The sequence below is a fragment of the Sinohyriopsis cumingii genome, chromosome 4 (assembly GCF_028554795.1).
Source record: "Sinohyriopsis cumingii isolate HCF-2022 chromosome 4, ASM2855479v2, whole genome shotgun sequence".
NCBI lineage: Eukaryota > Metazoa > Mollusca > Bivalvia > Unionida > Unionidae > Sinohyriopsis > Sinohyriopsis cumingii.
Genome location: NC_142964.1, coordinates 68922270 through 68939754, shown reverse-complemented (window position 1 = coordinate 68939754; position 17485 = coordinate 68922270). Strand labels below are relative to the sequence as shown.

The 17485-nt window shown below is 36.2% G+C and overlaps 1 protein-coding gene across 1 annotated transcript in view; it reads left to right on the top strand.

The window, feature by feature from the left end:
- The first annotated feature begins 375 nt into the window (after positions 1–375).
- LOC149801400 (lachesin-like) overlaps positions 376–17485 on the top strand; it is a 42463-nt gene continuing 25353 nt past the window's right edge. The window contains exons 1-3 of the mRNA XM_089955493.1: positions 376–452; positions 4587–4669; positions 7133–7230. Coding sequence (XP_089811619.1) covers positions 4609–4669; positions 7133–7230 — 159 coding nt within the window. The 5' untranslated portion in view covers positions 376–452; positions 4587–4608. The remainder of the gene's footprint in view (positions 453–4586; positions 4670–7132; positions 7231–17485) is intronic.

The following is a 17485-nucleotide window of genomic DNA, read 5'->3' as shown; positions in this document are numbered from 1 at the left end:
GAAAATGATTTCGATATTAAGTCTATATTTCACATGTGAGTATATAATAAATTCAAAATATTGCAAGCTGTAGAACGATGTATAGAAACGATATTTGAAAACTGACAGGCGTTTACCAGCTTTAATAGTTACCTAAGACTGGTTTTCTTCAGTGCGGTTGAAAGTAAGGATTGTTAGCATAATCATGTTGTCACCGTGAATTTAGTTAATAGAATTAGCTAAAAGAGAATTCCAATATTATTTATCGAGATTTCTTGAAACTAGACATTGTAATTTCAGAATGTTTACATCTGAAAGTCCTGTTTTCTATGGTGCGAGTTTTAAAACAATTACTACACTTTAAAGATTAACCAGTTAAGTCAATGAGAAACTTCCTGCCATTGTTTATCACACTGTGTACGCATTCATGTTTTGTTTCTGAAAAAGACCAACGAACGCCATATGTAAATGCGGTAAGTCTGCACAAATGTTTTATGTATAATGAACTATTTCAATATTGATGTTTAAAATGAGGTATTCAGATATATGATTGCTGACTTATGCTTAGTGTAAATTTCAGCGAGAAAATTTGGAAATACCATATTCCATGCACTGAAGGGCATCTTGAAAATCAATGTTGTAAAAAGAGTCCGGCAGAGTTTTTGTTTAGCTTCCATATGGTTTAAGCTACCCGAATACATCATTTATTTTGTATCTGAAAACTTTTAGAAGACAAATTATCTCAGATCGACATTCCGACAGGAATAAATCTTTTATACGTCAATTGCGGAATCATAATCATTGTGTTGGCATGCCGATCTGAAACATTCTGCTTATTATTATCCAATCATATCAGATGGGAAAGAAAGTTTGATATATTCTGGTAGACTATTCCCAGCTGAATCAAAATTTTCTTCCCGTCGGCTTCTTTTTGAAATATTTAGTTTCTGGACGCTTTCCGATGGTTACCGTCGGCAACTAGGAATTAAAGCTTGTTACCATTAGATAGAGTTAGAAGAAACTGTTATTATCATTGGAACAATCTCTAATAGCCAAGTATTCGCATGAAGTTATTATGTCATTGACCATAATGACTAAACACCATAAATTAACGAACAAATTGCAAAAGAGAACACTGCAAAAGTACTAGACTGCCTGTCAATGCTTTTACTCAGTCGTTGAATTATTTAGATGATGCCTTTTCGACGTCATCTTGGTACTACTTATAAACTCTCTGCAGCCTAAACTTGGCTTGTTTTCCATCCATGTCATAATCTAGAAACTTGTGGGTATGTATTTATTAACATTGTAATGGGTGGTTGTGTCTACTTAAGTTACAAGTCTCTTTCGAGTTCAGCAAATATTTGTAGCTGTTTAATACCTCTAGAGCACTCCAATGGCAAAATATGGACTTACCAAAATTTGGACTTTTCAATACGTAAGTCAGGACCGAATGTCACAACTGTTGGTGAATAGTTGTGCATATCATTCCATGTAATGGCTAAAGCAAGTGTTAATAAAGTACTGCTAATTAATCTGAGTTTAAAAAGATGTGAAAGAAAAACCATTTCTTATGATTGTGACAAACATTTCAAGCTGAGTGACTGCTATATTTTCATGACGGTCAAAGCATTGTGGTTACCATCAAATGCGAAAACAAACAAAACAGAATAAGATGCAATTTTGACCCCATTTCTAAAATTTCCACATAAAAGCATAATATATAGGGCTAGAAATTAGTGTACGAGATATTGAACTGGTTAAAGGGTGGCAGAGCAAATAAATAAAGAATGCTAGACTGTTTGTGTACTAGGTTAAGTTTTTATACTATTTTTTTTTTGGACAATATATTGTACATATATGATTACACTTACAAACCGGTTCAACGCAAAGAACCCATCATGCAATAAAACCACGACCCGTTACTATGGCAACAGTTTCTTTTATTACAATGAGGCTAATAATAAGATTAATTCTGATGTAACTGTTCACACAGCGAGTGACACCGACGCCGTTTTCACACGAGCATAGCTTGTATCTGATATTTAAACAATGTATATGAAAGAGACTCATAATATGATAATATGAAGTTTTACAAAATATAGAATCCATGTGGAAACCACATGGAATGACCGTGTGAAAGTGTGTTTTGTGTTATATATGTGTGTGTGTGTGTGTGTGTCCATACCTGTCAAATAACGAATCTATGTTTGTTGTTAGCATCCTCGTTCTATATTGCTTACATACTCACTGTTGACACCTCTGGCACCTTTTTCACGTTTTTTTTCCATCTCATCTGCTTTATTGTCTATTTTGTAACTGTCAGTATAGGGTTTCTCTTTATTTCCCAGACCAAATTTGTAATTACTGAAGTAGCTGGAATACGTAATTGTGGGATGGGTGATGATTTTCAGTCACTTTCTTCTTACTGGCATAGTTTATAAAGTAGTTACACGCAACCTATCTTATTACTTTTCACATATGATTTAAATAATGTTTTGCTTTATTGTCTGAATATCCACTGTTAGATCATACACTCACTCTGAACTGTGTTGACAGCCAAGATGCTCGTTGTTAAATAGGTAAATTATCTCAGGATCAGGCTCAACCTAATCTTAGAAACAGTAACTGTTAGGTCCTCATACGAAATCGAATTTGAAAATCAAAAATTCGCTATTGTAAATGAAATTTCTGAATACATGGTGTTAATTAGCATGGGTTAGAGTCTGGTCAGTTTTCTTGAAGTTTTATATTGAAGTCCTGGCGACATGCGAAAATTAAGCGCGGCGCACTTTATTTTGTCTCTCAGATTAAATGGGCTAATTTCAAGCTTGATAACTGTGACAAATTATTCCTTACTTATAAAATACACACGGTAGCTATAGAACCTCGGCGTGTTTGTCATTTTTGCTGAAAAAATACACGTTTTTGTATCCCAAAAAAACGAGTACGATTGCACAATAAACACGCGCTGTCTACCTTTTGATTGTCGTGCGATACACATCATTCCGTTTTAACATGACGACAGTGCAATATTTTGTCCGTGTAATTGAAAGGTAGAATCCCTTTACATCACGTGCAGTAGCAGCCTTGTATCGTTTTGGGTAAGATAATGGTCATGTGTTAATTAGGTGCTAATTAGATATTACTAGAATTAATCATCGCGTAAAAAACAAATCGCATGTTCCCAGGCGTCGATATTGCTACGATCTAAGTAAGGTGGCATTAATTAATGCTAAGCTATTTTGCTATTTTCGACAGATCAGCCGCGGATGGGGAGGGGGGAACGAAAGAATACATTAGCAAAGAAAATATATATCGACGACTCTACCCAGATTTGCTATTTATGCTATTTATACATACATACATACATACATACATACATACATACATACATACAAGTTTTGATGTTTTTAAAATCTGACAGCTGGTCAAGGACAGTAGGACATTTATCTTTTCTGTATTTATTCTTCAGTGAATAGTTACAACATATGAAGAATTGACAAAATAGGTTATAATGCGGAGTATCCACAAATAGGTCATAATGATGAGGATCCACAAAATAGGTTATAATGATGAGGATCCACAAAATAGGTTATAATGATGAGGACGTATTATATTGTCACTTTCAGCTTTGGTAACTCCAGAATTATTGACTGGATTTACGTTAAACTTAAAAAAATAAAACTGCAAATTTTTTAAAGTTTTGTATCATTAGTAAAACTGTTCCTATGCAAATTAGGCTGAGTGGAGCTTTTTATTATATTAACCTAGTTTAGTTGATTTTTTAATCAGTTAATTTATATTAAATATTGTTCAGTGTTCCAAGTCTGGTTACTTCAAGATTAACACAGCCGGCTTGAGATTTGTCAATGAGGATATCTTGCCCGTATTCTTTTATCCCTAAAAATGTTCCTCTTGATTATCCCATAGCACTGAAAGTTTTCATGCTCGCTGTTCATTAGCCCTGAACATTTTCATCATCACTATCCCTTATCCTTGAAATTTTTATCGTTGCTATCGCTTATTTCTAAAGTCTTAATCTTCTGTATTCCTTATCCTGGATAAATATTTGTTATCTTCGTGTCCTTGTTGCCAAAAGATGTAAGCCTCATTAAAATATTCCTAAAATATGAACTTTGTTCCGCTTTCCTATGAATGTATTCCAGTGTATCCTTGTTTCTCCAGAGCTCTGGTCGAGGTACTGTAGTGATCCACTAGAGTTTATAATAAGAGATAGACGAATGTTGTCATTAGTACGTAAAATCTGTGTAACTAACCATCTCCACTTCTTCACTCCTCTATCAGCGCAGAAACAGGTCAGGATCTGTAGACTTTGCAGCGTTCTCAGTTAACAAATCCAGATTTTACAGTTGCATCACATATTCGCTTTGAACCATCTTTCTGTGCAGTGAATCTTGTCCGGAATAAAAACTTAAGTAGAATCGAGCAAATTAAATAGAAAATAGGTACAGTTTAAAATCTGACCTATCACGTGGTAAGCTATATGTAGATTTCATTCTCTGAGTGTTGTGTTTTAATTACAAATAATTAATTTTGATGCTGTATACATTTTTAAGATGAATATTTACCATGTGTTTATATAGATAGTATGCGTTATAAGGAAAGATGGAAGCTGAAAGAAAATTTATACAGACGATGCATATCTTCATCGCTTGCTTCCTAATCGGTGAGTAAACGGATGAGATAGCAATCTGACTGATTTTATTTGTTTTCCTTCAGACAGAAACTGTCCAGTTATGTAATTGATATACTCTCTCTCTCTATCTCAACACACACACACACACACACACACACACACACACACACCAATACAAAGTTTATAGTAATTCCTTTGAAAGGGCAATTTGCTCGGCATTTATCCTTTAAACATCTCCAAGTTCAGTGACAAATATAATTCTGATATGGCTCTTTTTATGTTATTTTTTAAAATTTGTATGATGAAAAAGTATTATAACATTTACTTTCCATATTTGTTTTGAATTTTATTTTTGTAAATTTATTTATTTCGTTAATGTTATTATTTCATTTCGGGACCGAAATGTAAATATTCTTTTAGGTTAATAATTTCATACCTTGCAATACTGTTACCGAATCAAGTGAATGTTTACACCAAAGAAAAGCATGGATTTACTCGTTTATTATACGTATGGAAGTAGTAATAGGAGGTGAATGGGGGCAGATGAGCAACTTGGGGGCAATACCAGAAATCCTATGTTAAATTTTTCCATAGGATTTATAGTCAAATGGTAACAGTGTTTCAAGTTGCTCAACTCAACTGGGGTGATGTAATAACAGTGTTGCAGTTGATATCAATAGGGATATATATGGGAAAAGCTTTGTTTAATTTGTCTATAGGTTCAACATGGGAATGGGTTTATGGGACTTAAGGGTCAGTGGGACAGAAGGGTTTAGGAGGCAAAAGGGTTTCTAGAGAAAGAAGTGTGTATGGGACAAACGCGAAGGGTAATGGTAGCATTTTAGATACAATCCAAACAAATCACCATTTCTTATAACAATCTAGCACACCATATACATACATACATATGTATATAATCCAATACCAAATTTCTGTATATTGTCCTTACACCTACTCTCAGACAAAAAGGGAAAGGTTGAAACCATTGAGATGAATTCGAACAAATATACTGTCCATCACACCATCTGCACTGCCAATACACACACACACACACACACACACAATACCAAAACGCCTTGTATAGTCTCCACACACCAAGCATCAGACTAAACAGGGAATACGTCAAACCAGGGAGATGTAATCTAACTAACTTACTATCCATCACACCCTCTATAATGTTCGTCAAGCCATTCAAACACAATCTAAAACGCCTTGTACAATCTCCACATAGCAACTATGAGACTAGACGGGGAAGGGTTCAAACAACCTACATCTAATGCAACAAGCATACAATCACACCATTTATATCATCCAAAATCCATACACACTATTCCAAATCCCTGAACGGCATCATCCAATGTGTGAGTGCGTGAGTGTTTTTCAAAGTTTTTAAAAATCAAGACAAAGCAACAATGTATGGTCAGACTGACAACGCTCCCCATTTTATGCCTAAAGCATGTACATGATGAAAAACATTCATCCGATTTGGTAACGCAAACCTGAATGAAAACATCATCCAGGTCGATAAAAAGAGGTGAAGGACCATATGTTCACACAGTTTTCAATAATACCACAACCCAACACCATTTCAAACGTCGACATCTTTAATTGTCAGAGAAACGTTCCCAAACACGTAATACAAATCAACCGTTCAACAGTTGTAAACATGAACGTATTTACATGGTTGTCAACGTTGTGGAGTTAAACTTGACATCCACTTAACTATGTCCTTTGGCTATTGATGCACGCAACGTTTCCTTGCTAAACACAAAAGATAACCATAATGTTCACACAACTATCTTTCTACTTTATCATCGTTTCTAGCATACGCACGATCAAAACAGGTCAATACATGTTCTAAGAGATATCCCAGACTGCACTGATGAAAAAAATATAGACAATAATGCCCACACACCATGGAATCTGCTCCTTTGCATCTCACACTATTGAGTCCAGTCAATTCGGCATTTCTTATCATACAGTCAATAATGTCGGCTTCCAAAGAAGGTTATCCATAAGAATCAAAATAGTCCGCTCTCTGATCGCTGGGAAAAAATGGCTACCCATTGGGTTCCTGGTTGATGACTGTCGTCTGTGTTGGTGACATATGCTTGCATGTCTTTAGGTTGGCAATGAAGAAGTTCACCCTAAACACATGCCACATGATTCCAAGAAGCAGTGTACTAACTGTGCGTTAGAAGGCAATGAAGTTCACAAATATCCCGTTTGTTCACAAATAATATGGAATAGTAAGGTAATAAAGAGCTATCTGTCTCAAGAAAGCTTCGATGCGTTGGATCTCCAGAGAACTCAGTAGAGTGTATGGAACTTTATGCAATTGTTCATACGACTTTGTAAACAATGTGTTTTACTTTATGTATCTTTGTTATTTATTTGGAAAAAGAAAAATATGGAAACATACATGATTGATTAGTCATTTAAGGCACTGGAATAAGTTTCACAAGCAATATGAAATGAAGATGTCTGTTGCAGGAACAATCGTGAGTGGTGTTCAAGAAGAGGTGTTCATTATCAGAGAAAAGAAAGACATCACATTACCCTGTACTGTGTCCAATCAAGACATTAATGTGGTAAATTGTTTTGCTGTTATTTTTATGTCATTATTCTAGTAGCTCTTTAACCAACCATTCTATGAAAATACAAAAATATAATGAAAGAGAATGTCATATCAATGATACTATGTGATGATTACTTTGAAAGATGGTTTTCCACTGTATGAAAAAAATAAATCATGTGATATGTGATGGTTCTTCGTGTCGAATGGTAATGTTTTTACCACATAGTTGGTACACTTGAATACAGTGTTTGCAATTTAATATTTTTGATCTATGAACTCATTAATACATCACTTTCTGTGAATCTGATTGGTTGATATATGCCCATGAAATCCTGTATTGTCATTACTGACTGACTGCAAACCTAAAGATATTTTATTGCCACCCTCCCCTTCCTGGAACTCTTTCCTTTTTATGCTATTACTATCAACAATATAGCGGCCGGTGGAGCAAGACATCGGGACTATCAGAAAAATGCACAGTTAATTACGTATGTCACATATGGACAAATTACCTTACATTACTAAATTTTTTAAACTCCTTAAATAATGTCCATCTTATAAAATAAGCAAAGAAAAATTAAATACATCCAAAGATTTAAATTGCAATGAAAAAAAAAATAGAAAAATAATATAAATTAAATAAATGTTGAAAATGGGAGGGGATGGTGATGGCTAATTGCTGCTCTTAGTACAAGAGGGGGATGATCTTCTTTTGATACAATTTTTCAATGTATCAGTCAACAATGTTCCGTGTAAATAGTTAAACAGAACTTGTAAATATTTTCTTTATCTTTTTGTTTCAGTTGTATTATCCCTTTAACAAAACAGAGTGATTAATATACTTATTTTAAGTACATAATAAAAGCTTTTTCATCGAGTATTACAAATTATTAAATCTTCGTTCATGTGGCATAGAATGCCCTAGTGAGCTTGGGCATCCCGTACCACGTGATCTTGGGTCCAATGTTTTTCAATACTCAATTAATCACATATGCATATTTACCAAAAGCAGGTTCTATACACGTACAGTATTATATGCTTCATGTTAGAGATGGTTTTTCCCAGTATCACACAGCGTCACTTGATGTACGATATTTGTTCATGTTTCATGGACCTTCGTCATTACGAATGGTCACGTCATTGACTGTTGATTTGTCACAGTCAGTTCCGAGCGTAATGCAGTTTAAATTAATGATTGTTTTATTGCATACCTTAACCAAAACGTAGTGGAGGATAACTTTCTATATAAAATTGAACAATTCCCATGTTAACTTTATTAAATTGCATTTTCTTTTCTTCTCTAAAATCACGGAAGAAAACAATTACATAGTTTCGTTCATATGAACTTGAAGCTTGTATGAACCAGCAAACCTATCAGACTTCCATTTCGCGTTGGTCAATATGAGGATTTGGAATCAGAAAACTTTATTTTCACCTCAACAAAAGTCCAAAATAGTATAATATTGCACGCGTTATATCAGTCTATGACATGATAATAAAAACTATTCTCTGTCTGTATGGGTTCGAGTCTCGGATTCGGCCCATGTGGGTAGTGAGTAAGCTAGCCAGTAGCTTTTCGTGGGTCCGTGGTTCTTTTTGGCGATTTTCCCTAGTTTTTCCTCCACCATTAATACTGGCCGCCATGTATAACGAACCTATCGTGTGCTGAAAAATGGCGTTAAAACCGACAACAACAACAACAAAAACTGTATCATATTTCACGCGTTATATCAGTCTATGACATGATAATAAATACCGTACAACTGTACAATATTGCAGGCATATATATTACTCTATCAGCAGCAGAGGTGGCGAACAGACCATTTGTCTGAAACATCATTTGCTTAAAATATAAGCGTCTTCCGAAATAAAAAAATAAGGTCACTAAACCAAAGCGTCTAACTTAACCGAGAGTTTTTATCGAAATTTGTGTTTGCATACCGGAGGTCCCGCCCCCTCTGCTGCTATAATTAAATCATCATTATATTAATAAATGCCACAGGCTAGTAAATCTCACACCGCTAGATTAGCTCGAGAAAAACTAGAAGCAATTATGAAATTCCTTCCTGTTAGAGATTCATTTAGAAAAAACCTACAAGCGCAGCAGGAAGCACAAGTTGAGTACGAAGAAGACACTAAAAGGTTATTTAAACCCGTCACTACAGCTACTGAAACAGCTGCAGCGGCTGCTGAAAAAACTATATGGGGAGATATTTAGGAGGATTATAAGGAGAGGAAAAAGGGTATTTGTCCAGTATTAAAACAAACCGCTGAGCAAACTGAAAAAATAGCGGCGAGAACTAAGAAAACAAAAAACGATTTTACGAGATCTTCCAACTGATATAGCTGCAGCTCAACATCTACCCGTCGGCGAAGAAATACTTGAAGGTATTGGTAAAATTCGTACTGAAATAGGTGATATGAAAGATCGTGTACCAGAAACACAAACAGAGCAAGCCAGGGCTAAAGTTGATATAAAAGTTAAATTTACCAGAAAAAATATTTACGCCATAAAGGAAATTAAAGACACTGATGAATTAGCTAAGTTTGCTGTGGCAAGCTATGATCAACGAGACAGAGTTTTAAAATCCGAGTATGTCAATGATGCTATAATTCGTGAAAATTGGTACAAATGGATATACCGTATAAATTATGGAGTTGATCGAGTTAGAAGCAATGATACTAGATACATTGCATTTATTAAAGCAATGAATAGATATCCTGAAATACAACAACAAGTGCAACTTTCCTCACCGCACTAATCTTCTTCATCAGGAAAGTCAAAAATCTCTCCACCGCAGCAGCAAATTACTCACCCGCAATCTCCAGAAGAAGAGTCTGATAATGGGAAGTGGTCTTATTACCTGTCCTAACAATGTTCTTTCTGACGTAGAAAGACTAGAAATACTGATTGGAGGTAAACGAGCTGGAAATAATTCTTCAGAAATTGTTAATGAAATATCTGATATTTGTCGAAGATTATTTACTGGCGGTATTATGGATCGTAGCATTTATCGTTCCCTTATTGATGAAATTGCTGATGATTATCACAGCGACTAAACAATTAATTAATCAGTATATAAAAATGATTATACACACTGCTCAACGTAGACCGATCATGGTCAAGGTAGTAAACTCACGACTGCCAAATTACAAAACAATTTACGGAGATGGACTTGGTGATGTTGTTCAGGGTCTATTTAGAAGGATGGCTCCAAAAGCAATACCGATTGGAAAACAATTAGGGATGAAGGCTATTGAGGCTGTTCGTGATACAATTCCTGGCGCTATTGGAATGTTGCCAGTAAAGCGTTCTCGACAGTCAAGGACAGACTAGCTCAATTAGTACGAAGAAAACAGCAGCAACCAATGAAACTGGCCAGCACTGAAGTTATGCCCGCAAATGTCAGTAAAATAATAAATGAAGCCGCAAATAAAAAAAACTAGCGGAATTATCTGAAGAAGCAGAAAGAAATATAACTGCAAATTTAATGGCAGGAAGTGGTCTTCATATCAGACAACGATAATTTAGATCACCATTTGCAAAAATGGGTAATTATAACAAAATGTTCAAGCGTATATCCGACCCAGCATTTGACATGGATACCCCGGTCCTCAAAGATGAATCAGTACGTGATTATCAATTTTATTCCTATGACGCAAGACAACCAAATCAGCGGGGGAGAATCGAATTACAGGTTCAGGATACAAGTAGATATTTCTTACCCGCTGAGGCGTTTATTGAAGTAGAAGGTGAACTTGTAACGAATGTTGCGGCTAATACGCCATATAATGCCAATTTGCGAGTTGGTTTTGTTAACAACGGGATTATGGCACTGTTTTTGCCATACATGATTGATGGAAAAAATATTGAATCAATTCAGAAGGATGTTGATGTTGCTACAACAATAATTGGTCTAGCGAGATATTCTGATGATTACACAAGATCAGCCTGTCCAACAATGATGTTTGCTGAGGATATTACTAACCACGCTGATGATGTTCAATATATTAAAATACGGACAGCACAGGGTACTGCAGCCGATCCACAACCAGTTGATTTTGAACATGAAGCTAGACAAGGTGTTGCTTTTGATATTATGGGAAAAGTTAATACAACTTACAACTTAGGATTTGCAACACGCCGAGCAGCATTGTTATGAGACGATAGAACTTTTTCATGTGTAATTACAGTGTCTCACATCTTTGAATTTTGCAGAAATGTTAGAAAGGTCATCTTTGGAGCTAAACACACAGTTGTGCTCGTAAGAAAAGGGGGTGATAATGATGCAATCTGGCGAGGTGCTGGTGTTGATGATGCTGGTAAAGTAAATATAACGAAACTTTCATTGTGGACGCCTGTAATGAATCCATGTATTGCTGAAGAACAAAAATTACTCTCTTTTACTGATCAAGGCGGTAAATCATTGCTAGCATGGTTAACAGTAACCACAGATGCTGTTCATAGTAATGTTAATGGTTTATTCACATGGCATATAGCATCACAGCAAGGTGTTTCTGCGCCACGACATAGTAATCGATTTAATAATCAAGAACGTTCACATATGATATTTGACAAACTTGGAGTTGATGAAGTTTTCTTGCGGATAAATGGACATCAAGAACCAGCTGAAAATGTATTGTAAAATTTTGGTCAAAATCACGTAGCGCGTGCATATCATCGTTTGATGTCATTTATGGGACGTGATCAAAACGTGGATTCTGGGCTGCAAATATCACAGTTAGATTTTATAAATCTGTATCCGATTTATTACTTTTCGCTGGAGCATCTTGATTGATCCGAGCAATCCGTCGTTGATATACACTTTCGAGCTTGTTTTAGCTGCTATTCTTGTTGTTGTAGGGTTTAACGCCATTTTTCAGCACACTATAGGCTATACATGGCGGACATTATTAATGGTGGAGGAAGAACCCGGGAAAATCCCCGGAAAGAACCACCGACCCACAAGAAGCTACTGGCAAGCTTTCTCACATAACCACATTGGCTGAATCCGTGACTCGAACCCACGCAGACAGAGGTGAGATGGCAGTGATCCGTAACGGAGAGCGCTTTAGACCACTCGGCCACTCGGGGCCCCCAGCTCGTGTTAGTGACCCGCCAGGTGGTGGTGTCCTCTACAGAGCAATCGCGGTCATACACAGCGATAAAGCAATGTCACTTGAAAGTGGTAGTGGTCGAGTGAGAGTCGTTGATGCACCAGTGGAAAATCTATAATCATTATTTAGAGCGTGGCAAGTATTTGTCATAAAATGCCATATCATCACGTTAGTGTCAGTCTGACTCCGGGTCAGATTAAAAACCTTCAATCAAATTCAGCAAAAAACTGCGGAATGAAAATATCACTAAAACGAGATCAGATCACGGGTGGTCAAAATAAATTATTGTTATCAGAAAGTCAACTTAAACATTTCAACAGCGTTAAACAATCAAAGACAGGCGTAAAACTTGATCTCTTAGCGGGTGCGGTTAAAGACTCAATTAAAACAGGTGGTATTTTTACACTTCTCGCGGCTATTCCAGCATTAATGGCCGCAGCCGCACATGCCGTAGCAAAGGCAGCTGCATTAGGTGCTGTTGGAACCGCTGCTGCAATGTCATTAAAGAAAGCAACAGGGCGAGGATTTAAAAAAGAGGGACCGGATTAAGATTACCGGGATCTCGTTGGGGAAGAGGTCTGAGGCTTCCAGGATCACTTCTTTAATTATTTCAGCATCAAAATTTGATTTACTTCATGCTGCTAAACAACTAAAAATAGAAAAACTTCAGAGGTGTTTTTATGCGAGATCAATTGCCGGACATACCAAACAGCGCTGAAACGGGTATTATTAATCTTGATGATAATTTAGGACCCGGTACTCATTGGGTATCATCACAATTGATCCACATGGAATCGTTTATTTCGATTCGTACGGGTTAGCTCCACCTCGTGAGTTTATCAAGTATGTCGCGCCACTTCACGCAGCGGTTTGGTATTCAACGCTACTAACACAAACAATGGCGGATCCGCCAATATGAGGCAGTGAAGTAATTAATATACTCGACGCTATATCAGAGTCCTCCGCGGCACCTCATAAAGTCGTGCATGATTATACAAGTAACCACTTCCATTTGAACGGATCTTAAATTATAATGGTTGATATTTACGGAAGATCTTCTTCTACCAGTAAGAAACAAAAAAGATGATATTGATTTGTCGAAGTACGCGACTAAAGATGAACTCGCTGATATTATGAACCTGGCTGGAGTTGACCGAGATGAAGTTGTTATTTTTCAGGACCGATACGGAAAACTAAAAACTATCAATATCAAATGGAATGATATAGTTCGACGAGTACTCGGTGTGGTCACGGATAACATTCACGTGTTTACTGACGGCGGTAGAATCAGGGATTCAATTATATCGTTTATAACCATCAGAGATCAAATTGCAAAAAGTGTTGCTAATCGCTTAAAAAAATACCGGTGACATAATGACAGGTGAACTCATCCTGAACGGAAACAACATGACAGTGTTAAGAGATCAAGCATCCGAGGAAGATGCCGCGACGAAAAAATATGTGGACGTCGGCTACAGCACCGTAGATGGTAAATTATCCACGTTGCGGGCCGAGTATGATGTGCACGTAGGCGCTTTTGGAAGATTTCGAAGAAATTTTCAAAAATCGATGAATCCATAGATAAATTCTTCGGCACTCCGCACGCCGTTGACATAAAACTTTCTGATATCAAAACTAACCTAGACGCAACTAAAAAAACACTGGAAGATGTCGTAAGTGGAATTCCTGACATCGTTAACAAAATTAGTCTGATTAAATTTTTAGACGGAATAACTCCCGGGTATATTACCAATATCGTATACACAGTATCATCTGGATTCGCAACATAGTCTCTGCAAAATAAAAATATTAAATATACTGCAACAGTCACTGGCGTGTACGGGCTGTCTGTGTTTAGTGCTGCAATATTCGAGATTTTCAGTTTCTGAAGTTGTGTCTATCATATTAAATAAAAAGGAAGCGAATAAATATTTATTCTGGAAGCAGCTGATAAGAAATTAACCGCAACATCTTACTGGTGGTGTCTAGAATATGTAGCTGGAACACCTCAATTGGTTACTGTTTAAAAGATAATGAGTACCTGAGCATCGCAACATTACAGGTACAATCAAGCACGTGCATGGCAAACGAACTTAAAAAATCGAGTCGAACAATACACGGTAAAAATAAAGAAATATTGACGATGACTAGTTATCGTTGACGTAATCGTTTATTCAGTATCCGCTGTTGTTCCACCGGATTATTATCATCAACAATAACAATGATGGCGCCAGTAGCCGTAACAATCTGTATTTCAGCTACATCAAATGCAGGTGTGCTTAGTATCATTGCAAAAGAAGATAAGTACTTGCACGAATAAAGAAATATCCGATTACATGATAAAGTTGCACACAGCTACGGTAGCATACTCAAAGTTATCTTCGTTGTTATCAGTGAGTCTTAATGATGGAACCATCTCCGATTTTGAGTTTACAGAAATGATTAAAATATATGACGAATGCGATGGTATTAAAGGTACAAATATATTAAATAATGACATCACTAGAGCTACTCCATGCCGATCGTGACAAACACAACTGCACCAAAAACAACGATGATCTCAGTAAGATCGACTAATCCTGAATTTAACGTTAGTTTTCCGACTGCGATTCTAGCAAAAGAAATCGCACTGGCAGAATTACGAGTATATTACAGTTGGCCAAATATCAGATCGAAATCATTTAATGGTACACCAGCAAATAACTCGCTTGTATTTGCTAAAAAAATAAAGATGATGGAACACCTGACTGGAACGTTATTGTGATACCCACTGGCAGTTATGAGATTGAAGAGATCAATGAAGAATTTGCGCGTAGAATAAAATCAATAACCGGAAAAGAAGGAAAAATATCAATTAAAGTTCATGGGCCGACGCTATCTTCTGCGGTTGAGATACATTTTCCTGATTGTGCCGTTGATATTTATCGATCATCAATAAGATCCGTACTAGGTTGGCCTGATATTGTGCTAGAATATCATGGACCACCAGAACCACGTCGGGATGATTTTACAATAAATGAAAAGAAATTTATAATAACTCCAGAATATCGAGGCAAATTCCCATGGAGACAGACTGGAATTATCAGAATTACTGTTGCTCCGGATGGTGAACAGCTTCCTAGAATAATAGAGCATTTGTATATCCATGATGATAAAATGAATCCAATCATCGATGAAGGATTTATTCAGTCATATTTCGATCCTGTTAACTCTGAATTTAGACAATCAGTCAAAAAAGCTACGAAATTTCTTTTCTGACACCACAAAATGCTACAGTGATGATGTGAAACAACAATTCGTTGAGACGATAAAACATCTAAATCAGATTATATCAGATCTCAGATACATCAATAAAACTATCATTTGGAATATGATTTACTACGATGATGCTGATTATTATACAAAACCACTTACAACAACGACCCCTAAACGATTGTTTCACAATCATTACAAAATAACTGAACAACAATTACCAACATTTGTAATACCAGGGATTTATGCCGACAAACTAGTAAAATTACTCAGCGATATTATCAATGAGAACTTTCCTAAAATCATCGAATCATGGAGAAAAATGACTCCACCTCCGGTTATTTTAAGACATGATAACGATCAATACGGCGGCGGCAGACATATCTCACTAGGAATCGTTAATATAACATCAACAATCGCGGTTAATCTCGATTGTGATGTGATCGATGGTAGCTATCAAATAGATCTTGGAAAGTCAAATCAGGCTCAACAAGGATACATTTTATGCACGTTCACACCACAAGTTCCCCCTGGGTATTTGGTCGTGCAAGTACCAACCAATCCTGTATATATGCGATGTCATAATAATTGTTAACACAAATAGATTTTAAGTTCACAGACCACCTCGGACGCTTGATTGACCTAAGGGGAGAGGAATTAATTGTGAATCTGTAGGTGAAATCGTAGATTTTTCCGAAATATTTTATTATTGGGGTAAATGGTACTCAAAATTGTGTAAATCAATCAGTTTGGTAATTTTGACGGGGTAAATGGTACACAAAATCTTGTAAATCAGTCAGATTCTTCGTTTTGATGTGGTAAATGGTACTCAAAATCGTGTAAATCAATCAGATTGTTGATTTTGATGGGTAAATTATACTGAAAATCGTGTAAATCCATCAGATTGTTGATTCTTATGGGTAAATGGTACATAAAATTGTGCAAACCAATCGGTTTTGCAATAATTATTGTAATCTGAAATATTTTATTCTGAAATAATTATTATTATTTGAAACATTTTCTTAAGAAATATTTTATTGATTCAGAAATTGACGGGGTAAATGGTACTCAACATCATGTAAAATCAAAATCATGTAAATCAATCAGATTGTTAATTATGATGGGGTGGTTGGTACTCAAATCGATCAGATTTTATGATAAATAAAAAATATTTCAAAATTATAAAAAATATTTCAGATTAAATATATCTTTACAATTCATTTTAACAAAAATAGACAGTAGCATAATGAGCGGTTATCAATTTCATGGGTTCCTGCACTGGCCTCTGTGTCTCCATCAATTTCATGGGTTCCTGCACTGGCCTCTGTGTCTCCATGGGATCCTTTGTTTGAGACATTTTTCTTCATCTGAGACTTTTGTCTTCATTTGAGACTTTTGTCTTCATTTGAGACCTTTCTTATGGTCTTTCTCGGCATGCCATGATCGTTTCTTTTAGCCAAACATTCTTTCTGAATGTTTTTTTCTGTTTGTTGTGGGCACCCATGTGACATAGAGCTTATACATCCATGCTGTTGTTTCTTTTAGGGGCGATGCGCCAGTTTCATGTACACACCGCAGGAGAAAACCGGGGCTGCAAAAACGCACTCACACTACGTGGCTTTTGTAGTGTGAGATGTACACGGGCTGCTTCCTCCACCCACTTTATAAAGGAAAAACTCTACATAGGTACCGTCGACAATATTCCCGTTACGAGATTCGAACCGCCGACCACTTGACGGAGAGTCAGCTGCACTAATAATTGCCCCATGGTTCTAATCTGCTTGTACATGCTTCAGAAGTTATTATATAGTTAACCATTCGCTGAAGAAATCAGTATTGGGTATTTTCCCCCAAATACAACTGATTTTCAGTTCTGAACACAGATAAAACGTATTTCT